At 30.6% G+C, this 25,127-nt stretch overlaps 1 protein-coding gene across 6 annotated transcripts in view; it reads left to right on the forward strand.

Annotated features, from left to right (window-relative positions):
• The window catches only part of IPO11 (importin 11), a 191,012-nt gene that overhangs the window by 39,875 nt on the left and 126,010 nt on the right, over nucleotides 1-25,127 (forward strand). For all 6 annotated transcript variants that reach the window (XR_004233756.1, XM_003759391.4, XM_031965473.1 and 3 more), the window contains exons 9-16: nucleotides 1,408-1,478; nucleotides 6,385-6,577; nucleotides 7,288-7,440; nucleotides 8,869-8,912; nucleotides 10,549-10,639; nucleotides 13,570-13,617; nucleotides 14,094-14,199; nucleotides 15,175-15,301. Coding sequence is in view for 5 of the 6 variants with exons in the window: in XM_003759391.4 (XP_003759439.1) it covers nucleotides 1,408-1,478; nucleotides 6,385-6,577; nucleotides 7,288-7,440; nucleotides 8,869-8,912; nucleotides 10,549-10,639; nucleotides 13,570-13,617; nucleotides 14,094-14,199; nucleotides 15,175-15,301 (833 nt within the window). In the remaining variant the exon portion in view is untranslated. The remainder of the gene's footprint in view (nucleotides 1-1,407; nucleotides 1,479-6,384; nucleotides 6,578-7,287; nucleotides 7,441-8,868; nucleotides 8,913-10,548; nucleotides 10,640-13,569; nucleotides 13,618-14,093; nucleotides 14,200-15,174; nucleotides 15,302-25,127) is intronic.

Raw genomic sequence — 25,127 nt, forward strand, 5'->3', positions numbered from 1 at the left:
TAGCACTTGAATGCAGTTTCACACAATATAGCATTTCAGTTTCATATTCCTTATACTGTTGGGTATGGTTTTATCTTTATTGAATTAGAAGTTTCTTCTTGGCAGGACCATGCCTTCATCTTTTTTTTTTTTTTCTTTCTTTCTTTTTTTTTTTAAATATATCAAAGTACCTAGCAGAGTGCTGTTTAGTTAGTAAGCTCTCCTTAAATACTTTACTTAATTATGTTAGAATATGAGAGACTACCTAGGATTTATTGAGCCTAGGAACCTGAAAGCATGAGAACTTGCTGCTTTAGCTGGTAATTATAAAAATGAACACAAGTACATGACTTAGGTTGAATTTCTCTGTCATTCTGCAGTAGCACATGTTTAACCTGCATAAGTATATTTAGTAATACAACCAGTCAGAAGCCATCTTGTCAAGCATCAAGCCCCAGAGTTTTTCATCTTTTTTTTTTCCCCCTTGAACTCCTTTAGCCGTTTACTGAAGCCTACTCACTATACTCTTTTCAAAATGTTTTAGAAATGCATGAAATACATGTTTACAAAGGAAACCAATTAAATTGAAATACAGTTATTAATAAATATTAAAATAAAAACTTTGCACAGACCCCAGATTAAGAAGCCCTTATCTAAAGTGTGTGAGATATGTGAGACATCTACATTTTAATTCATATACTCATTCATCTTATATAGCTGCCTCCATACATTTATACAAGGCAGTATCAATTTGCTCTTTTGTATTGCAATATTTTTTAATGAATAGTTTTGGTACCTGATGCTCAAGGAATTATCATCATGATTGACTTCTTACATAAGACTGTTCTACTTCATTTCTTGGTCTTATCCTGTTATCAGAATCAGTTTAATTAAGCAAACATTTTACGCCACTTGATATAGATTTTTAGTAGTTCATTTCAGTTTAGTTTTTTAAAATTATTACCTTTTTATTGTTATTACTTAGATAAATGACTATTACTTATAATCTTGATTTTAAATTATCTAGAAGGTAATTTTCATAAAATGTTCAAGAAATATAATCTGGGCTTTCTCTTCAACTTTGGTCTATGTAGGAATCTTTAGTAAGTGATGTTATGTGCTTAGTGTCTTATGTTGCAACCTTTTTCTCCCTTAACATGGATTTAGGTTCCTTGTTTCCTACTAACAATTTTGTTTTTCTATATTTATTGTCACTGTTATAACTCTGGCAATATAATAAGGTTTAATATTACTATTTTTTACTTGAGTCCTTATATAATTGGACACTAAAGAGTTCATTCTTGTCTAACCCCTAAACAAATATGCATGACAGTGTTACTCTTGAAGTAAGTATTCTGTCCAAAAAAAAAATCACCGTTTTTAGAGAATATGACACTACATACTGAATTTTCAATTATCTTTTAATAGGTAGAAGTATAGGCACAGATAATGTATGTAGAGACAGACTGGAAAAGACCATCATTCTTTTTACTAAAGTGGTAAGTTGACTTGTGGAGGGGAAAAAATTTTTAATGGCATTTGATTATGAAAAACACAATATACTTTAAGTAAATGCACATATTATTTACATCTGAATAATATAGATAGACTATTAGTATTTTAATAATTAAAATATTTCCTCTTTTGTAAGGAAATTTCAGCATGTTTAGATTATTAACAGAAAAGTCTAAAAGGAATAGAGTTTTATGTTTTATTTGAATAGTAAAACAGGATTATCTGCCTTTCATCTAAGCTTCCAGGTTTATATACATATTTCTTTGGGAAGACTAGTGGTGCCTTCTAGTCACTGATGAATATTCTTATACCTGGTCGTATTCTATGTGTCAGGGATATCAAACTCTTGTAGCTCACTATCCAAACCCCATTCTCCATCTCTTACCACCCAATTTTGCATTTTCATCCCCTCAACCATTTCACTATGACTTATGGAATGCCTAGACAATAAACTCATTTGTCTCAGACCTTTTGCTTTCTCATTCCTTCCGTCTACTAATTATTGAAACCTGTCTTTTCCCCAACAAAACAACTTCCTTGGACATCCTTTCCCTTACCAGCTGCACCTTCACTTGTTCCTGAGTTTAGGGCTTTGGAATACTACTCCAAATGGGTGCTCTCATTTGCTGCTTCCAAGTTCAACTCTATTGCTCAACCAGATTTCCTTCTTTGAGGGTTGCACTATTCATAATTACCACCCAATTGAAAACCTATTAACTATTGTCTCTAAATCTAATCCTCTTCCTTCCTCAACAAATTCAGTCTTTAGCTATCAAATTTTCACTCTTCCCCAACTCCTGCCCACCTACTTGGGGAATTCATTATATATACTTGCTGTCCCTCAAATTCCTTCCTACTTAATTTCTCAACCTATTTACTCACTTCCTATTAGTTACTTCTCCATTCTACTTCAGTCACATACAGAAAGAATCATACTCTCAATCTTGCCATTGCTCACAAATGTACTACCTTTATGTTCAAGAATTTTGAAATCCCCTTATCCAACCATAATCGCTTGACTTTTCACCTCTGACATTTTACTTTTGATTCTCACTAGGACCTCCAAACTCTAGACTTCTTGTTTCTCTCCCAGAAAAATTTTCTTAGACTAGTCATTCTTTTCTTTTCTACATTTTTGATCCTTTGTTGGACCAGTTCAGTTCAACAGTGTTCTCTCCTCTTAAATCCTTAGCTCCTTTATCACTTTGCTGATTATTTCCACGTAGTCTCTGCTTTGGATTACCTACCATCATTTCCCACCTTTACTCCTGTTTGTGTGCTGCTGAATGATTATGAAGAAAATCATGTAACCATTCTGACTGGTTTTATTTTGCTTTCAACTTTACCCTCATTGTTGGTAAGCAGTCGTTTTTACCTTTCTTTTTCATGATAGTTCTTTCATAGTTCTTTTTATCCTTTTTCAAACCTTCTACGATTCTCCCTTTATTGATACTCTCAACTGAGAACTTTGCTTCATATTTTACTAAAAAAAACAATTGAGACCATTTGTTGACAATTCCTTCTTTCTCTTGTCTGTCAATGACTTCTTTACCTATATCTCACCTGAGGAGGTGGCCTTATTCCTTACTAAAGTGAATTTCTCTACGTGGTCTAGTAATCTTTTCTTTTCTTTCTTCTTTAACAAATTGCCCCATTTCCCCTACTCTTATCACTTCAGTCTTTCTCTGTTTGCTTTTTTTGCTTTCTGCCAACAAACATGTCTATTGTCAAATAACATTCCTAAACAAACCTTCTCTTTGTCCTTCCATCCCCGCTATCATCCTGTCTGTCTTCTTTTTTTGGCACTGAACATCTTGAAAAGGACGTTTACAATGGGTACTCCAGCTTCTCCCCTCTGTTTTTTTTTTTTAACCCTTTACAATCCAGATTCCAATTTCATAATTCCACTTGAAACTGCTTCCCCCAGAGTTATTTATCTCTTAAATATAAAGTCTAATGGCCGTTTCTCAACTCTTATTTTTCTTGTCCTCTCTGTATCTATTGACATTGTTGCTTAACCTCTTCTCTTTGATACTTTCTTCTCTGGGTTTTCCTGCTATCTATATCTGAGACTTCTTCTCAGTCTCTTTTACTGGATCCTCCTCTAGATCTTGTCCTCTATATGTAGGTGTCCCATGGGGTTCTGTCGTGGGCCCTCTTCTTTTCCTCCTCTGTACTCCACTTGTTGATCTATCAGCTCCTGTGGATTTAATTACCATCTCTATGCTGATGATACTCAGATCTACCTGTCCTTCTGACCTCCAGTCTTGCATCTTTAGTATTTTGTCTTTTTAGACATTTTAAACTCAGTATGTCCAAAGTGGAATTCATGATCTTTCTCCTTATAATCTCTTTCCTTTTACTTTACTTTCCCTATCACTGTTGAGTGCACCACCATTCTTCTAGTCTTTCAGGCTTGTAACTCTTCCCTATTTTTCTTCTCCTTCCCCCCTGTATCTTGCCAAAGAGTGTCAATTTTAACTTTTCAGCATTTCTCACATGCTCCTTTGACTCTGCTATACTTCTATTGCAAGTCCTCATTACCTCACTTTTGGACCATTTGCAAGAGCCTGTAATGGGAGCTGTCTGTTTTCTAGTCTCCTTGTTGATCCACAATTCAAGATCTTTCAACTCTGGACATTTTTTCTGACTGTTCTTCATTCCTGGATTGCCACTCATCACTGCCTACTGGCTTTCCTGGTTTCCCACCTTCCACAGGGAGTCTTTCCCAATTCCTATTAATTTTAGTGCCTTCCCTCTTAATTATATCCTACTTATCCTGTATATAACTTGTTTGTACATATTTTATTGCTTATTGTGTCTCCCCCTAGATTGTGAGATCTTTGGCAGATCCTTAAGCTCTTTTATCCTTAGCACCTAACACAGTACCTAACCCATAGTAGGTGTTTAATAGTAAAGATTTATTAATTACAGACTACTGACTAAAAATTTGGAATTTGTGTAATGATATATTGCTGTGTGTTTATGTCAGCTTGGAGTAGAATTTGCCTGATTTTACATCAGAATGCAAAGTTACTGTTCACTAGATAAGTGGACTCTTTCCATGTGTTTGTCTTACTTATTATTGATAACCAGAAAACTAAAGATAAAAGAAAGTGTAGGTGATAATTCTTGATGCAGTAAAGCAGACACAGTGTTACCAGTGAGCCAGTGTGCTCAGAAAAACTGCTTTTCATTTTGATCAGCAAATGTTTACTTAGCAGTGTAGAGTTGGGGGGCAGTTGGGAGGAAGAGAAAGGTAAAAAAAAATTAGGCACAGAGGAAGAGACAGAGCACCATGTAAAAACGTATTGCAATTTTGCTGGTGATAGTTGTGGATAGTAAGAGCTTTGGAATTCTGTGTGTGTATATCCAACAAGCAAGATATTAAATGCTATTCTAGTTGCTGGGGATACAAGGGAAAAAAATTCAAACAGCCCCTACTCTCAAAGGGTTTTACATTCTATCAAGAGAGTCATTATGGAAACCTATACAGAGTAAAATATAAAATAAATAAAAGGTAATTCAATCATGGACAAAGGAGGGATATAGGGATGCATTAGGAATGAGATTTAGAAAGGGAGGAATCAAGAAATGCTATGTGAAGAAAGCAATGTTTGAACTATGTCTTGAAGAGAGAATACTAAGAAGTGAAGGTAAGGAGAAAGTATATTCTGAGGATGAGATGGCCAGAGCTAAGGCATAGTGATAGGAGATTGAGAAAGCATGAAGAACTGGCAGTCTTTGCATAAGAATTGTAGAGGGTGACTAATTTTAATGGTGTGAACTTCAGAAGAGGAGAGGTTGTGTGAGTGATGGTGGACCAGGGAGGGCCCATGTGAAACAAGAGGAATTTTGTGTATATGGTTGCTTCCAGTAAATAATTTAAACTCAGGAAGATCAACTTGTGAGTATACAGCTCTCCTGGAAGAGTCCCTGAGTTTAGGTTGCAAATCTTCAAGCTACTTTTCTCCATCTTAAGTTCTATAATAACTGTTAATGTTATAGTTTGGAAAGTGAGAACAGCTATATTTATTGAATTAAATTGTGATTACATTCAATTAGTCTTATTTATCTCTCTGTCTTAAAAATCTCATGGGAGTCATGAATGTCATAATTGAATGGGATCTTAGAGAATGGTTAGTACAAGAAAGAGGTTTTTAAATGTCTGAAATTACAAAATTAAATATTTTTTATAGGATGTAGGTGTTGGCCATGACATCATATATTGTTATGAAGTTGCTTTTTTTTTAAAAAAAATTAAAAGTGACAATAAATTAAAATTTCTTTTTAAAGAACCTTTAAGAAAGTCTATTCATTTTATCTAGTACAGATTATACATATTTGTTAGGATAGAAACAAAGGAATATACAAGATTGAATGTAGATTCACTTGCAGTAAAATGCACTGCCTTTAAAATAAGAGAATAAGACAACAAATTAGATGATAAAAATGTTTTTTTTAAATATTCTTTTTTGCTGGGGAGATTAGAGCTGGGATTTGAGTAATTACAATTTCAGTGTACTATGTTTTGTCTTTTTACTGTTTTTGCTAAGGTGACATTCACACTTGTTGATTTCATGAATTTTTAGTATTTTTCACATCATTGTTTAACATCACTAACCATTTTTGCACAATTTATTGTCAAGATTCATGGTGGAACACTTTTAAGTACTATAATGTTTTTGTGATGATATTGTATATTATGACATGAGCTTGTAGCATGACAATAAGGGAGACCTAGCAAGAACTATTATATTAAACAAAAGTTATTCACTTTTATATTTACACTTAAAAAAATTAATTTATTGTATAGTATATTATATTGGAATAATTGTTTCTTTTTGAATTTTGAAACACTGTTAATCTTGTTTTAATTTGTTTTGGAAGCTTTTAGACTTCTTGGACCAACATCCTTTTTCTTTTACTCCTCTCATTCAACGATCACTGGAGTTTGCAGTAAGCTATGTTTTTACAGAAGTTGGCGAAGGAGTCACATTTGAGCGATTCATCGTTCAGTGTATGAATCTAATTAAAATGATAGTCAAAAATTATGCTTATAAGCCATCAAAAAATGTTGAAGGTAAAACTTCATTATTATCTCTATTTCATCCTGGAACTTGTACGAAATTATATCTTAATTTGCATTTTAAACTTTTTTCCTTTAATAATTTAAAAATTTTGTAAGAACTTCCAAATTGTGATACATACAATTATTTAAAATAATATAAATTGCTCAATAAATCAGCTTTCTTTTAGTATTATTTGTTAATCTTCATGTATTATTTTTAAGGATTGAATACTACAGAGATGATTTAAAAATTCTTATTGTTTAGTGCCCCAATAAAACAGGGAGCTAATCTTGCTCCACTTACGAAGTTTAATATATTTCTTTTGATCAGAGTTTATAATATGAGATTTTCATTTTTTTTTTGTTTTTAAAAGGCATATTAGATTTCTTAGTATGTTAAAGTTATATGAATGCTTATAAGTCTCTGAAAATTAGTTGTGAATTTTTAAAAATGCAGGATAAACTTTCCTCCCATCAATATTATGTCATTGATAAAACATCTAAAGCATTTGAATCTTTAAAAAAATTTTTTAAAAAATGCCTTTTGTTTTAATACTTTCATTTCCAAAGGAATTCCTTACCTCTCTCCCTCCCTGAGTCTTCCCTTAAAATAAAGAATAAAATAGATGGAAAGCAAACAGGGAAAACTAACAAATATATTGCAAAATCTGAAACTAGCTTTAATAAAATGTCTGACAGTGTTTTAATTTCATTTATTTCAGATAGCAGTCCTGAAACTCTTGAAGCACATAAAATTAAGATGTCTTTCTTCACATACCCAACTTTGACAGAGATATGTAGAAGATTAGTTACTCATTATTTTCTGCTAACAGAGGAAGAGCTGACAATGTGGGAAGAAGATCCAGAAGGCTTTAGTAAGATTTAATACTGATGTTTTTCCTTCATTGACATATATATTTTTTGTTGTTGTTGTTGGCGAAGGATTAGAATGTGTTGTCTTTTTATAGCATCTTTCTACTTGTTTTTAGTTTGTAATTCTCAATACTGCTTATTCTAGTTTTAGAGCAAAAAATTGACAGACATATTTTTTGATCACAAGAATGCCATCAAAGTGTTGAAGTTATTTAAGAAACAAAAGCCAGAATGGATTTTACTGGTATTTCTATTACAAGAAGTTACTTTTGTCAGATCAGTACTACGTGATTCGCTCACTTTTTTCTTTCACTTGAAAAATGATTTCATTGAATATTGTTTACTGGTCATGGGAACAAAATACATTTAAAAAGAGAATTTTTAAAGTACAAAATATCACATTTGAAAATGATCCAGTAGTTTTTAAGAATAAGTATCATACCGAGTGTTACACTATTCTAATATCATAGGGTATGTTTTTTCATATATTTTAGGTTTACATTGAATTAACTGGATTAGATATTAAAGATTTTTAAAAGTTCTCTTAATATTTGTTTGAGAATTTGTAATCAAGAGCTTCTTTATTGGCTAGGGATAGATAATTCATTTTCCTAAGGTTTAAAAATGCATTGCAAAGGCAATGTGAGATGACAGAATGAACTTGGAGTCCTGTTTTGGGCTCTTGATGTTGGCGTTGCTTGACTTCTGTGTTCTATAGATTGCTTTTCAGCTTCTTCAATACCTCCCATCTTTATAGGGGAAGAATATTACCTAAGTTGATTAAATCACATTTTACTTATGTATTCATATACAAATATGCACCATGATTTCTGAAGTAGTCTATATTCTATCATCAAGCATTTCCCAAGGCATTTTGCCCATTCAATTAAATAAATAAACCTTTTTTTTTTTTTTGATGAAAAAGATTTCATCTGTTAGAAGGGCAATATTTTAATATCAAAAGTAGATTTATGAATTTGTGAAACTACTGAATCATTTTGAATAGTATACATATATTTAGTAAATTGGAAATACAGGAAAGTATGAACAAATTGTTTTTGTGCTCTGGAGTATTCTAGCTATATTAACAAAATTTTAGGGATCCCCAGCATTGTAGAGGTGAAGTTGATTCAGCTTTATGTAGTTATGACAAGCAATTTTAGAACTACTTTATGTTAGGAATTTTTGTATGTAACTAATACTAAGTTGCTATTAGAACTGTGAATACCATGAGTCTTGTCTTTTTTCTTTCAAAAAAAAAAAACATAGCTAACATTAACTGTTCTATAGATTTATATTCAATATTGCTAATGAATTTTAGCATTTGTATTTTTAAGGAAATTACTCTAAAGGGCTTACTTTTGCAACATATTAATATACTTTTTGCTATAACTGGACAAAGTCATGTATAATATGTTATTTTATCACAGCTGTGGAAGAGACAGGAGGAGATTCTTGGAAATATAGTTTAAGGGTAAGTGATGAATTAACTAATAGAAAAATACTATTCATTTTCTAGGTTTTAAGAGGGAATAATGATGTTGAACTCTAGAAATACTTTGTACTATAGTTCTTTGTGTTTGTCTTATTACTAGCCTATAACTTCTGTATAGACAGAGACAATGCTCTTGCTTTGCACTTAATAGAAACTTTGCCTATTAAATTATTTCTTGGCTTAGTTTGAACTGCCAATGAAAGATAAACAAGTTGTTTTAATAGCATTTTTGGAATGAAGTCTTTATTTATACCAAGTAATAAATGATTTTATTTTAGGTAGTAGCTCATCTCTGAAATTTTCCGATCTTTTATAATTTCATTCATTAGATAATTGCCTACTGCAGATAGAAAGCTTCTTATGAATATATATCATATTTTCCATTTACCTATTAGATTAAAATATAAGGATTTCCTATGACTAATTCATTCTACTAACCATGTATCAGTGTGTCTTTCATCAGTAATCTATTTAGTGATTGAGAAGGAAAACGTAGAACATTGATTTTCTAGGATGAAAATATTATTGTTGACAGTATTGTATCTTGTACAACTTTGTAGTTATGTGAATGTTTATTTTTATAGCATTTTCCCCCAGTTCTTTCTATAACTAGTCATTTTACCTAAAAATGTTATGTTAATGAAGTGCTTTATGTATATAGTTCTCTTAATATTTTAAATTTTAAAAATGAGAAAAATGTGACTGTACTGTAATCTTATTGAAATGTAATATACTACTTAAAAAAAATTAAGGTAGTTTAGTTTTGCATATTTGTCACATTTGCAGATGTCACAAAGATGTGAGGATTACTACACGCATTAGGTGATAGAATCCTAATAAAAATCTCAACAGTCTAGATTAAATAAAGATAGATTTTAATAGGATAAAAATGTAAGTACTACACTTGGGTTCCAAAAATCAACTTCACTATAATAGAAATAAGGAAGATGTTACAAGATGACTTGGCCACCAAAAAGTTACTATTTTAGATTGAGGTTTATTTTCTAGACAAAGGAAATAATAATTCCATGTCAATCTGCATTGGTCATATTTTTTAAAAAAGATAAGGACCTCTCAGGAATAAGCCACATAGTATTGGAGTGATTTTTACTTGCATTATTTATCCTAAGTTGATATGTATTTTAAGAAGAAAAACATCAATTTGGACTCAGTAGAGAATTGGGATTTGTGGCTTGTCCCTGATACTTAATAGGAGTCTGACATGGACAAATGCATCCTTTTGAGCTTCAATTTTTTCATCGGTCAAAATTGTGTATGATAATAGTGTTACTACCTATAAAATTGTTGTGAGGAAAGTGCTTTCATAAATCTCAAAACAATATGATGTATCATCAATATTTTTATTCTCTTATTTTAAATTTTAAAAAGTGTGTTTTTTCCTTGCTCTGTATTAGTAATTTGTGATATTGTAGCTTTAAATTAAAATGATTTGAATCATATCCATGGAATCTATAATGAATTTTTAAATCATTTAATTTTTAAAAATATCAATTTTGTTTGCTTTAGATGAATATTTATCAATATAGTTTTATGATTATTAAGAATTAATTAATTATTAAGAATTGTTTTTGCTTTGTTTTTTTTCCTCTTCCAGCCTTGCACTGAAGTGCTGTTTATAGACATATTCCATGAATATAATCAGACTCTTACACCTATACTTTTAGAAATGGTACAGACATTGCAAGGTAAGATTTTTATATTATTTTACATTTTCAGATCATCTTAATCCTCTGCATGAGGTCATTGTGATTTTTGTGTTGTGAAAATTTTTTTTTAATTAAAATTTTTAAGACTTACTGATGTAAAATGGATGCTTTCTTCTACATGTTCCTGATGTAAAGGACTTGATAAGTTATTTTGCTTTATTTATTTCAGCTTTCTTCACATCACACACTATTTCAATTTATTCCTTATGTAGATTTTATAGTTCATTAGGGAATCTCTTTGAAACTTTAGACTAACTTCTATTTAATTTCTTTGTTATTGGTTGTTATGTATCGATAGGCATATCACATTTTCAAATGTTTTTTTTTTTTTTTTTTTCAGGTTTTATAGTCCAGGCTTTTTTGAGCGGCATGGGCAGAACCTAGAAAAACTGTCTTATTATATTCAATAAAAATATTTAGAGCTGAAGGTTGTTTGGATAGTATAAATCAATATGGAGGGAATTGTATAATTGAAAAAATAGTTTTTGTTGGGCTTTCTTTGCCTGATTTTTATTATATTATTATTATATATATAGTAACATATGTTACATGTAAAGTATATACATGTATGTATAAATATGTTAATAAATTTATTAGTGTCCACTTTAGTTTTGTCATCTAGTTGGCAAATCTCTTCTACACAAAGTGTCAAATTTTTATTTTCCTTTTTCTAACTTCAAGAAACAATGTCCCTTCTATGTATACTTATCATAGCATTGCTGTTTTTTATTTAAATTATTTTTTAATATTGAATGTTTAAAATTTTTATTATTTTCCATTGTAGGTGGGCTTTTTTTTTTTTTTCTGGGTGAGGCAGTTGGGGTTAAGTGACTTGTCCAGAATCACACAGCTAGAAATTGTTAAGTGTCTGAAGCTGGATTTGTCCTCATATCTTCCTGATTTTAGGGCTGTCGCTCTATCCACTGCACCATCTTGCTGCTCCAGTGGCCTTTTTTTCTACAGGACTACAAAGACTAATAATATGCTGTAATAAGCATTTTTGTCAAAACATCCTTTAATATGTGATGATTCTGGAAAGGTTTCTTTAAAAAGAATTCCCTTTGTGTGTGTAAACTAATGTATAGTTTACTTTATAAACATTAACTAGTTCATGTTTCTGATGCTCATTTTACTTTGGAGGTAGTAGTCCATTCTCTATTTATTACAGAAATAATCCCATGTTACACCATTCCGAGAAAGATCTAAACAAGCACCTTATGTGATTTTCTCTATGTCACATCACATACTGTTTCCAGATTTTGTGATTTCTGCTTTCACATCTCATATATAAGTCCCCATCTTTCTACTCGTGATGGTGCAGACCCTGATCACTTCATGACTAGGACTATTGTTAACGCTCTTCTAATTCGTTTTGTTTGCCTCAAGGTTCTTCCCATTCAAATCTATCTTCCGTTCAGCAAACTAAGTGATTTTCCTAAAGTATGATAATAATTCAAACATGGTGTGCTCTTCTTTCCTCCATCCCCACACATTAAATTTCAATTGCTCACTATTATCTTAAGGATTAAACTGAAAATTCTGTCTGGCATTTACTCCTTTACATAATATTTGATCCAGCAGCACTGGCCTTCTTGCTGTCACTATAATCCTGCACTCAATTGTCCAGCTCCATTCCTTTTTCATTGGCTGTCTTCTCATATCTGCAATGCTTTTTCCTTTTTGCTACCTCCTAGCTTTCCTGGCTTTCTTCAAGATTCAGCTCAAATCCCACCTTTTGTAGGAATTCTTTTCCTCCCCTTTTCTTTTTCTCATCTCCCTATCACTTCCTTACCCTGCTTGTTTTTTTTTTCTTTTGTCTTTACCGTGTATTTGTAATTATTTTCTTATATGTAGTTTTATTCACTAGCTTCTTGAAGGCAGGGACTGCATTTTCTTTTTGCCTTTCTTTCAATTTCCAGTCCTTAGCACAGTATCTAGTAAGTGCTTCATAAATACTTAATGACTATCACTGCGATGTTTCAGTCTGGTATAGATTAGCTTGCATTAATTAATCCAAGTAGCAAAATAGAAGCTGTACAAAACTTAGGCCCTTCATAGTATGACTTCATTATTTGGTTTCAAGTATAGTTCTAAAATATATTCCCATATTCAATTGTAAATTTTAAAATACCCTATAAAATACCCTTTTTTTTTTGAATTTTCCATATTCATACCTGTTCTCCATTAGTTGTTATAGATGATATTTAACAAAAAGTTAAGTTGAGGTAATTCTCTGAGCAAGGTAACAGGTAGTAGGGGTATGCTGCTTGTCAATAAAAGGGTAATGGATAGCTTCCATTGATGCCAAAAATTCTGAGCAGATAGACAATTCCCCTTTTGTAGCTTTTGGGAATACAGAACAAAGGACAGATGACACCATAAGGTTGTGGGCAACATGATTGGTTATAGAGCTGAGTCGCAGTGAACAGCATGATTGATTAGAAGTTTGGTAATGAGGGCCAACAACCCTTCTTCTCTCCTGAGATTAAGAAATGCTCATTGTGGTCCAGACTTTATGTACAAGCAATTTAGACATCCTTGAAGAATAACTTGATGATAAAGATCTAGACTCTTCTTCTGTGTATTCAAATGAATCCTCGAGGTTAGCTTAAATTCCTTAAAGCAGGAATAATCAGTGATTAGAAGAGCTGGATTTTTAAATTAACTCATTAGAGGTCACTTGAATTCGAGCCAAGTTCAAAGACAGAACCATGAATTAAGTATTACAAGATAAAGATAATTAATTCTAAGATCATAAGAAAATGATGCAGAATAAAGATAAAGATCAATTGTTTTCCTTTCCAGTCTATTATCTAACCCTTCCTTCCCTTCCCCCATATAGTACCAGTTAATGCAAATTGAAATTATTTTTATTAAATAATTAATTTATTTCCCTTTATTTATTTTAGGGCCAACCAATGTGGAAAATACCAATGGAATACTGATTAAAGATGCTGGTATGTTAAACTTGATGTATTTAGTGACATTTGTTCTTTTTAGTTCTTTCAGAAAGGTAACAAATCTTGTTATGAGGAAAAAATGTTTTCTATTAAGTCCTCTTTGAAGGCATTAAAGAAATTTGATTTAATTTTTTTTCAAAGAAGTTACTTTAATGAAATTATCTTGTTTTTCATGTTAAATAATTTTTCTATTTTTTGAGAGTAATTACACATTAGTAATATTTAATTCTCACTCTTCAATAATTAGGCAGTTTTATACAGTATTCTCTTGTGTGAGAGAAACAATTGGCAATTAGTTAACTAATATATAAGTGATGAGGGATCTTCTGGTGTCTTATTTTTCCCTTATTTATATTTTATTGACTATTCCTTATAATGATTTTCCTGTGGAAGAATCTTATTTGATAATAGTAATCAGTAAGTTAAGCTTTGTTAAAATACGAAATTAAAACTTCTGATTTTCTTCTTTGTAGTTTATAATGCAGTTGGATTGGCTGCTTATGAATTATTTGATAGTGTGGATTTTGATCAATGGTTTAAAAATCAGTTGCTGCCAGAATTAAGAGTTAGTCATGATAGGTAAGTGTCTTTTCCAGAAGATTTTCTATATAATTATATACATGCATAAATGTCATATCAGTCAGTATGTGTAACTTTAAAATGGGATATGAAATTATCACCTATTGATAGGAAATCACTATTTACACTATAAGACAACAGTAATAATAACTCATTTATATGTATATCTTTGATTTTTATCAGATATTTTTCTCTAATTGTAAGTTAGACTTTTTTTGTGGGGGGGGGGGGGGCATATAAAGAAGACTGAAGAGATGTTAGATAAGATACTAAAGATTACACAGCTCATATGGGACATAGGCAATATCTGAATTCCGGTCTCGTGTTTCCAAGATTGTGACTTTTGACCAAAGAAAGCATGAAACAAATAATTTTTAAAAATCTAAATTTTCATACATCATTTAAGAATCAGTAAAACATAGAATATTAGAATTGAAACAAATCTCTAAGGGATAATCCTAATTTTCTTCTTTCTGAGAGAGGGAAACTAAGGCCTAGACTAATAAAATTATTTGCTTGTAGTCATAAAACTAATGCGTGCTTAGATAAAGATTAGTCTTGTTTACTGAAATTTGTTGTCTTATTTTAAGAACAAGGACAGCTCCTTTAGTAATATGTCTGAAGGATCTTCTGGAACGGATTTGTGTGTGTGTGTGTGTGTGTGTGTGTGTGTGTGTGTGTACATACAGCCATTGGTACAATTTGTTTTTCTTGATTATGCCTTTTCGTTATTAGAAAATTTTTTCCCTAGTGAAGTTGGCAGTGAGAGGTAGAAAAAATAGGTGTCTTTTAAACATAAAGTAATGGTATTGTACCATAGATGTGAAATGTTAATGTTGCATGCACTTCCAGGAGAGGTCACTCACATAAATTTATATTAATCTGTAAATAATAATGATATGTAAAAACAAAACAAGTTTTAAAAAAATGCCATGATAAGTTTTCTTAACTAAAATTGTTGGCCTCATTTTTTAGGTATAAACCATTGCGACGCAGAGTAATTTGGCTAATTGGACAGTGGGTTTCTGTGAAATTCAAGTCTGACATGAGACCCATGTTATATGAGGCAATTTGTAATTTACTTCAAGATCAAGATTTAGTGGTATGTATGCATAATCATCTTTGTTTTTATTAATATTTCTTTACCATTTTATTTAGCAACTTTATGTATAAGAAAAGAAAACCCTTTAAAACTAATTTAATGTATTTATTTTGTACAAGTCTCCTCTAACAAAGACTTAAATATCATTATAAATTCATTGTTAACTCATTGATGAGTAGGGAAATGAGGTATTCATTGAATTAATTTTAAAACATCCTCTTCTACACTAACCCAATTTTAAAAAATAGTTTAATATTATTGCAATTTAATTTTAAAAATTATTAAAGGTTTCGCCATACTTTCCCTTTAAATGACATTTTCTTTGACTTTTAAAATATAATTATACTTGTATACAGTTTAAGAACAGTCATAAGGTAAAGTGAATTATTTCTTTATTTTATTGAATGGTTGAGAATCTCTTGTGAACCAGTACTATGTGTGTGTATTCAACAAAACAGTATTTATTTATTTAACAAACATTTATTAAGCATCTAGCAGGTGTTAGGGGCTATGCTAAGTGCTGGGGGGATGCATATACCAATATTACATAGCCCTCATTTTTCAAAGAACATGTTTTATATGAAGGAAATAACTTGTACATAGAAAATTAAATAAAACTATATGGAAGTTAATTTCTCAGTAGAGGAGGCCATTAACAATTATGGGAAATGAGTGAGTTCATTAACAAGCATTTATTAAAGGCTTGCTAGAGTACCAAGGATACAAAGACAAAAAATGAAATAATTCCTGTTCTCAGAAAGCTGACACTCTTTCTGGATCAGGGCAATCAATCAGAGTTTGAACTAGAGTGTTGTGCTATATATCTATTAAGAATGAAGTAGCTGTAAGAAATATTGTAGAGGCAGAATCTTAAGACTTGACACGATTGGATGACTGAGGTTGCAATCCTGGGTTGGTAGTGAAGAATTAGATGCCTTAAGAGCATGACTTTTTCCAAAGGGGATATGGTTAGAAGGGATGGACTATTTTAATACCTACAAGAACTCTTAAATGTAGTTATTAAAAAACCAAAAAAAAAAATTGAGTTTTTTTTTGTGTGTGTGTGTGTATCTCACACACACACACACACACACACACACACACACACATGTATTTTTTCAGCTCCTATTGCAAATCTATCATTTTGTGTATATATATATATATATATATATATATATATTATTTATATATAATTCCAGGTCTAGAGCTCTGTACACTGTTAGGTAGCTATTATTTCACAAAATACAAAATTATTTTTTAACATAGATTCTCATATAGCTTTTAAAGTTTCTATGTTTAAAAATTATATATATATATATATATATATGATAGATTTGAAGTAGGAGCTGAATATTTCTCTATAGCACCTTTCTCTTTAGTATATGCTTCTCTAATTTTTGAATGTTGCTAATTTTATATATTTTTTTCTACCTTGATGCTTTTATCCTGCTTTAGTTCTTTTTTTCCTTCCCTTTCTAATTAACTTTTAAAACATTTCCATATTAGTATAATTCATACCTGTTCCACTTTTTTCCTTTTAGGTCATCTTCTGTTAGAGTACTTTTAATCAGCTAAAATTTATTATGAATAGTTATGATAATGTATTTATAAGAATTTAATGTTCTCCATTTTATTCCTTATCTTTTCTGTTCCTTGAATTTTCTTTCAGTGGTTGTCAGAGGTCTGTTTCTTTGTTAAATGTAGGATAATTAGGTGATTATTGCTTTTTAATTAATGTTTTCTACAAAACAATTGTCTTATTTTCTTTCATTTAATTTCATTCACTATCACTATCACATTTCAGCAAAGATATATCATTCTCTTCTAGCCCTTATGCTATGATTTTAGTACCTTGACTATTTTATAAAGTCAGTTCTGGATTTATAATATGTAATTTATCCATTTTTGTTGCATTATCTTTCATGCTTCTTTCTTTTTCTTTTAGCACAGTTATTTGGTTCCTAACCCCTTTCCATCAGTTTATGCTAATCTCAAGAAATAGAAAATTTTTATATTGGCTATATAGAAACATAGCTAGAATAATAAATCCCTTATGGAAAATCTCATACAAGATTTGCCCAGAATAAAATTATTTTGATCAATTCAGTTTTGCAAATATCATTGTTAATATGTTGTAACTGTAGTCTTATAACTGAAATCATTTGGTGTCACAATAAATCCATTATTGGGCACTGGTTTAGCATTCCTAGTCCTCTTCTTTGTTTTATACTGCTTCAGTTCTGTGACAGAATATATTCTTTTTTTTCCTGAGATTTATTCTAGGATAACTCTTGTAGTTCTCCTTTGATTTATACCAGCCCTTCATAAATTTCTCGCCAATTTTCCATTTATGACATTGCCTTTTTTGGCAATAACTCCTTTTTTACATTTTTCTTAGCCATATTTTTATAGAACCAATTATGTTGGTGGGCTTGAGATGTATACTTCAGAGACAGACAAAACACATTTTCTCTTTGTTTTACATTATTCATAACACTATTAACTTTTCAGTTTAAACAACTGAATTGATTATATTTGTCAACTACATATCTGATTTTGTTTTTCAAGTATTCCTTCCATCCATGCTGATTGCAATTCCTTTTTGCTTTAGGCATCTTTTATGAGTTGTTGTAGCTGACAGTAACGCCATCACCTCTTGGGTGATTGCCTAATGAGATACTGTTGTTTATTGCTATGTCTTTATTCAAAGCTTTTGTAGATTATTTGTTTCATTCATGTTAGAGCTTTTACTCTTTTTGTATAGGATCACTGCAGTGCCTTGAGGAGGCACCAGTTTTATCTTTCTTGATTTTTTAAACATAGAAACTTTGAAAACTCTATGAGAATCTAGCTCTGTTTCATTTTTCCCCTTAACTTTTGTAAGATATGTTAAAAATAATTTTGTATTTTGTAAAATAATAGCTAGCTGACAGTGTATAGCAGTCTGGACCTAGAATTAAAGACCCAGTTCACACTTAAGGTTACATGGCTATGCAATCCTATATGCAAGTCGCTCTTAACCTCAGTTTCCTCCTCTGTAAAATTATAAGTTGTTATGAGAATAAAATATGAGAAGTACCTTTTGGGGATTTTAATATTTTAAGATTCTACTAAATGATAATATTCTAGTTTTTCAAATGAGTAGATAGACTCATTCAAAATAATTTTCAGATTCACTAAATTATATGTGAGAAGTTCACTAAATAGAAGTGTAAGATTTCTATCTCTCCATATTAGCAGGGCAGATGGTGTAATATTATTTAACCTATTGTATTGAATATTATAATTCTAGGAAATATATGAGATATAGAGTTTAATAAAGTAAAATATTCTTTAATATATAGACGTTTACATTTCAGTCATAGCTGTTTTTATACATGAAATTACTTGTATTTTAGGATTTCTTTTTATTGAGTTCCATTTAAAGTAAATAAATTTATTTCTTCAAGTTCAAGTACTATCTCTTTTTTGTTTAGTTGGTTTTTGTCCACATTTTCAGCTTCTCTTTTGATTTTATTTTGTCATTATTTTGTTACTCGTGCTACAGAAATGTAAATGGATCTCCTTATGTATATACCAGTTTTCATTGTTCCTGATTGCTAAAATTTTCAGTTGGCAAAGATATTGACTTATTGCTCACTGGGCTGAAGTACAAATTTCTGCTTAGTGTTTAATAGTATAGGAGGGCCTCTAGTAAACCAAGAAGTTTGAGTTTGGTGCTCTTAAAACTGAGGTAATATTTAATTTCTATTAAAAATCCTGTGTATTTCAAAGAAACGTCAGTGTTTATGTATCTGAAGACATTTATATTTTTTCTGTGTTGATAAACCTAGTTTTCTGTTTAAATTTATAACCATATATGTATATCCATGTGTTTGCATATGTATTTACGTATATAGATATACATTTATATGCATAGATTTATTTATAGATATGTATTTTTATATTTAAATACTTGTATATTACATATAATGTACATATAAATTTAAATATATTTTTATATATTTTAATTTTTTTAAACTTAATTCAAATAAAATGTTTAGAAAGCATTTTTTTTCTTGCATCAGTAGTAATTTTTTATAGATACATAAAAATAATTTCATTTTTGGATGCAAAGAAAAGTAAATACAAATTACTGGATTTCTTTTTGTAAGTGCACATTTAACTTTTTCATTGTTAGCAGAAAGAACTCTTTTTCAAAATAAATGTTTGTGATTTCTGCTGAAGTCAAGTAAAACTTAGTACAAAATCTGTAAGATTTGTTGTAAAATCTTGAAGCTTTATAAGATTAGAAGATTTCTTGAGATATATTCTTGCTAATTTGCATTTCTCTTAATAGTTTTTACCCTCTATAGCTTTTAAATAAGATGTTTAGTACAAATTGTTAAGTTTTGTTAGGTGAATTAAATGTGAGAATGAAATTTAATGTTATCAAGTCAATAATATTTAATTCAGAAGATAGGATTATCAGCTCTCTTTTTCTCTGAAGGATTATCAGCTCTCTTTTTCTCTGAAAAGTACATTTAATGTAAGAATTTAGCATATCATTTTGACTTTGTTTAAAAGTCTTGTATGATTATGAATTGCATAAATTATTTGGGTGTGTCATGGTTCTCCATTTGCTTTGTGAAGTAGTAGTTTTATGTTTTGGTTTTGTTGGTGAGTTAAGTCTGACTCTTTATGACCTCATTTGGAGTTTTCTTAGCAAAGTCCCCAAAATAGTTTGCCATTTCCTTCTCTAGCTCATTTCATGAAGAAACCCAGGCAGATAGTTAAATGACTTATACAGGGTTACACAGCTAATAAGTGTCTAAGATGTGATTTGAATTCAGATATTCCTGACTCCTCATCCAACACTGTATTCACTAAGCCCCTTAGCTGGTTCTGGATGATCAAGCTGCCTACTTTCATGTTTATTAAATAATTATACTTATTTAATTTCAAGACAAAATTAGTTGAATTCTAATGGGTTTCTCGCTCTATTCTCATCACTTCACAATGAGTAAGGTATCACTGAACAAATTCATCTTTGTTGCATCTTTTAAGGAATTTTTTATTTATCATTGTTGGAGAACTCTGTGGGAAAAAAACTGATGGCCATATTGCTTTGCTCTGCTTAATCAAACTCTTTTTGTATTGTTGGTACATTTCACTTGATTGTTAGACTGTAAAAATGTGGTCTTTAAAATATTATTTATGAAAGCTTCTGTATTCTCTTTTCAAATCTTAATCAAGTATTTCCTCGTTAACTGTGTCGATTGCTATCAAAAAGATTTTGTAAAGAACAAAAAATAGTTTAAATTGTTCTCCAGAATGGTGGACTAATTCACAGGCTTATCAACAATGCATTAGTGTTTCAGTTTTTCCTCCTCCCCTCCAGCATTTTTCCTTTTTCTTTCTGTCATGTTAGCTAATTTGATATGGTATGAGGTGGTATCTGAGTTGTTTTAAATTGTATTTCTGCATTTAGTCAGTAGTGATTTAGAGTTTTTAGTATGACTTTTTATTTATTACTTTGATTTCTATTTCTGAAAACTAAATATCCTTTGACCATTTACCAGTTGGAGAATGGCTTGCATTTTTATAAACTTGACTCAGTTCCCTTTACATTTAAGAAATAAGGTAGGCCTTTATCAAAACAAAAGCAAAAAAACTTGTAAAATCTGCCCCCCCCCATTTCCTTTGTTTTTTTTCAAATGCATTAATTTTGTTTGTATAAAAATTTTTAGATTTCATGTCATCGAAATTACCCATTTTACTTCCCATGATCCTTTCTATCACTTGTTCAGTAGTAAGTTCTTCTCTTGTCCATAGATCTAACAATTAAAATTTTCTATGCTCCCTTTATGTCTAAATAATTTATGCTCTTTGACCTTTACTTGGTATATGATGTGAGATAATGGTTTATGACTATTTTCTTCCACTTTCCCCAGCAATTTTTGTTACATAGTGATTTCTTATACTTATAAAACTGGGCATATATTTTGACCTAGTTATACTACCATTAGGTCTATATTCCACAAAGATCAAAAGGAAAAGGAAAAGGACATATTTGTATAAAAGTATTTTTAGCAGTTCATTTTGTGGTGGGAAAGAATTGGTAATTAAGAAGATGCTAATCAAGTGGGGAATGGATGATCAAGTTGTGGTATATGATTATGATGTAATACTACTATGCTATATAATAAATGATGAGCAGGCAAATTTCAGAAAACTTTGGAAAGACACAAACTGATGCAAAGTGAAGTGAGCAAAACCAGGAAAACGCTGGATACAATAATAGCAATATTGTAATGATGATCAATTGTGAAAGACTTAGCTAGTCTGCTCAATATAGTGATCTAAGATAAAAGATATTATCCATCTCCAGAAAGAGAGAACTGATGAACTTTTGAGTATAGAATGAAGCTCTGTGTGTGTATTTTGCAACATGGCTGATATGAACATATTTACAAGATTTCACATGTATAATTGATATCATATTGCTTGTCTTTTCAATGTGTGGAAAGGAGTGGGAAGAGAATTCAGAAATTAAATTAAACAAAATAATATTAAACATTTTAAAATTTAATTGGGAGGAGGTAAGTGGCACAGTGGATAGAGCACCAACCCTGAAGTCAAGAAGACCTGAGTTTAAATTTGGCCTCAGATACTTAACACTTTATAGCTGTGTGACCTTGAGCAAGTCAGTTAACCCTAGTTGTCTCAGCAGAAGAAGAAAAAAAGAAATGTATTTGGGAAATATTTAGTGAAAAAATGAAAAAAATTTAGAACAAAAGAAGGGAAAATTGACATCATAATGAGAAATTATTAATATTTTCTCAGTTTTGTGCAGTAATAATGTCTGTTCTTCCTCCCACCCCCAACTTTAAACATCCTTCCATCCTTCAGAGTCTGTTGCCCTAAAAATTGTCCTGTTCAATAGGCATTTTACTTAGTTTCCCTTCCATCCTTTTCCCCCCTCCCCCCCAAGCCATTTTCTTTCAATGTCATATAGAACTGTAGAATGAAAGGGCTGTACTTGCTATGTTAGCAAGTCCCTTCCAGCTCTAGATCTTTGACCCTAGCATATTAAGTATTATGAGTCTAGATGTGTTTCTATTCTTGTTATTAATGAAGGAAAAAGGTTTGTCTTCAAATTCTTTGCTCATCTTTTCTGTCTTTCTGTTGTTTGTTGTTCTGCTTTTAGTTTCATTCATAAATACTTTCAGGATAATCCATCTTGGATTTGTTGACAAACTTTAGATTCTGCCCTTGAGAAGTTGGGCCCTCATAAGTAAGCTTTCATCTTGTGTTGTTCAAAATCAGCTTACCAAATTACTATTTGCTTCTTCCCAGATCTTATGCATGCAATTTTCTACCTCTTACTCTGCCAGCTCTTCTTTATGTGTTATTTCCCCCTGTTAGAATATAAGCTCCCTGAAAGCAGGGATTTTATCATATGTTTGTTTTATATCTTGATGTAGAACAGAATGCTAAGCACATAGATGTAAACTTTTTTTCCCCTTTCCACTATTTGTTGTTGTTTTATGAGATAGTATATATAACTCATAAACTTCTGTCAGCTGTGTCTTTATAAACATGTTTTTTGTTCTAAACTAGTGCTGCCTTTGGATACCATAAATTTCTTGTTTGGGGAGGAGATTTCAGTGTTTGCTTGTTAGGGTAGTATCTGACCCTTTTCTCTTTCCCAGTGATTAAACTTCCTAAAGAAATGATGATATCTTTGTTTCATTTTCCATTTTCTAATGTCAGTTAACACTTTTTATAGGTTAAGTTTGAATTTTAATTCTATAATTATATATCATTCATTTTTATTCTGATTCAGTATTGATTTTGATTAATGATCAGAATTAATATCAAAATAAAAGTCTTATCTGATTATATAGACAGCTGTTTTAGAAATGATTCATACATAGATAACCAATCATTTCCCAGATTATCAAAACATAATATTTTTTCCTTTTGGGGAGTAATATTTTGGATTTTTATGCCTTTTACCTCCTAATTCTCTCTTTATGGAAATATTCATGCTACCTTAGCTTGAGATATACACACTTACCCATATATGTTTATATATGTATACATGTGTATATAATTATGTGTATTTTTTTTTCTGCAAGTCTTTGGCATTTTTTTTTTTTTACTTTTTATTCCTAAGCAATATTTATAAAGGGTTTTTGTTTGTGTTTTTGCTGTTTACCTAATACCTATTTTTGTTGAGGTAGCCGAGTATTAAAGTATAGTTTGATATAATTCAGAGAATCTCGTCAAAGACTAAGTAGCATTTTTTCCCCTCCTCAACTGTAACAACTGGTGTTATATAATTTGCATTTACATTCAGAGTAGGAATAATAACAGAAGACTGCATTAGCAAATGACCAAATGGCCATTAAATGCTGCTTTATGTTGAGTTTGGATACTTGCTGAAATCAGCTCCTAAAGTTAACTTGTGAATGATTCATCCATTTAGGGACACTTAATAAATGTTGAGCAATCTTTAAATACTAAAAAAATTAAGAGTATGATCTCTAGCTTCAGGGTAGATCCTTTTTGAATTATTCTTAGACAAGAAGAACACAAGTTGAAAAGATATTTAAAGTTAACAATTCTGGGAAAATATGGATAGTGTCTGTAATCAAGTTCTCTCTTTTATAGTATATCGAGTATATGTTGATGCCAGTGATTTTTTTTTTCAGTCTGATATAGCAGTTCATACATTTTTACATTTTATTTTTATAGTTCATACATGTTTAGTGTTAACATTTTACTGTTGATTTGTACATTTTAATATATGAATTATGTTCTGTATAATCTGTTCTGTATAATATATGTATAATATATGTTCTGTATAATCCTAGTGGTAGTTTTTGTGACTTCCTTCAAAACTCAAATCAAATCTCAACTATGGGAAGCCTTTTCAGATACCTTAAGTTGCTACAGTCTTTTCCCTTTATGGTTATTACCCCATTTCATATGTACCTGATTATTTATATGTTATATCCTATTAGAATATGAACCTTTTGGTCAGATTTTTTTTGCCTTTGTATTTCCAAGTGCTTACTTAGCACAACATCTGATGCATTTAGTGCTGAATAGGTATTTTTTGGCTGACTGAGCAATGGGTAGAAGTATCAGAGAGGCAAATTCACCTGAGGAAAAAATTGAATAATAGTTGAATGGGCTTGAAAAATATGAGATTTCATTGATTTCCCTCTCTTTAGAAGTGTTCTTGTTGGAGATGTATCAGAAAAAAATTATATTAATTAGGCATTAGGCTACTGAGATTTTTTTCCTAGCTCTTAATTTTTGTTTTTTTGTTTGTTTTGTTTGCCTGTAACAAATTCTTAATATTACCAATAATATTGTTTTATACTGATATATTTATATGTTGGTGATGTTTTGAAATGAATTTTCTTTTAAAATTAAAAACTAATTTTATGTGAAATGATTAAACCAGTCTGGGTTAAATAATTTTAAAAATTTAACAAATTATACAAGTTATCCAACAAATTTATGTGGATACCAAGTTGGCTTTAGAGTTATAAAGACCTGGCTTCAAATCCTACTTCTGACAAATTCTGACACATTCACTTAATTCTTAGTGTCTCAGGCAGTTCTCTAGGACTGAAGTTGTGGCATAGGAAATTCTCTGAAATTTGTCATATTGATGAATCCAGAGAGCCAGGAAAAAGAAGAAAATAGATGTTCATTGAGATTTTAATTGAGAACCATATATAAGCTGTCTCTCCCAATGTATCTTATTTTCTAAGATAACTTAATTTGAGAAGGAAGGAAAGTATGATTAATGATTTTTTTTTTTTTT

The sequence above is a fragment of the Sarcophilus harrisii genome, chromosome 1 (genome assembly GCF_902635505.1).
Source record: "Sarcophilus harrisii chromosome 1, mSarHar1.11, whole genome shotgun sequence".
Lineage (NCBI taxonomy): Eukaryota > Metazoa > Chordata > Mammalia > Dasyuromorphia > Dasyuridae > Sarcophilus > Sarcophilus harrisii.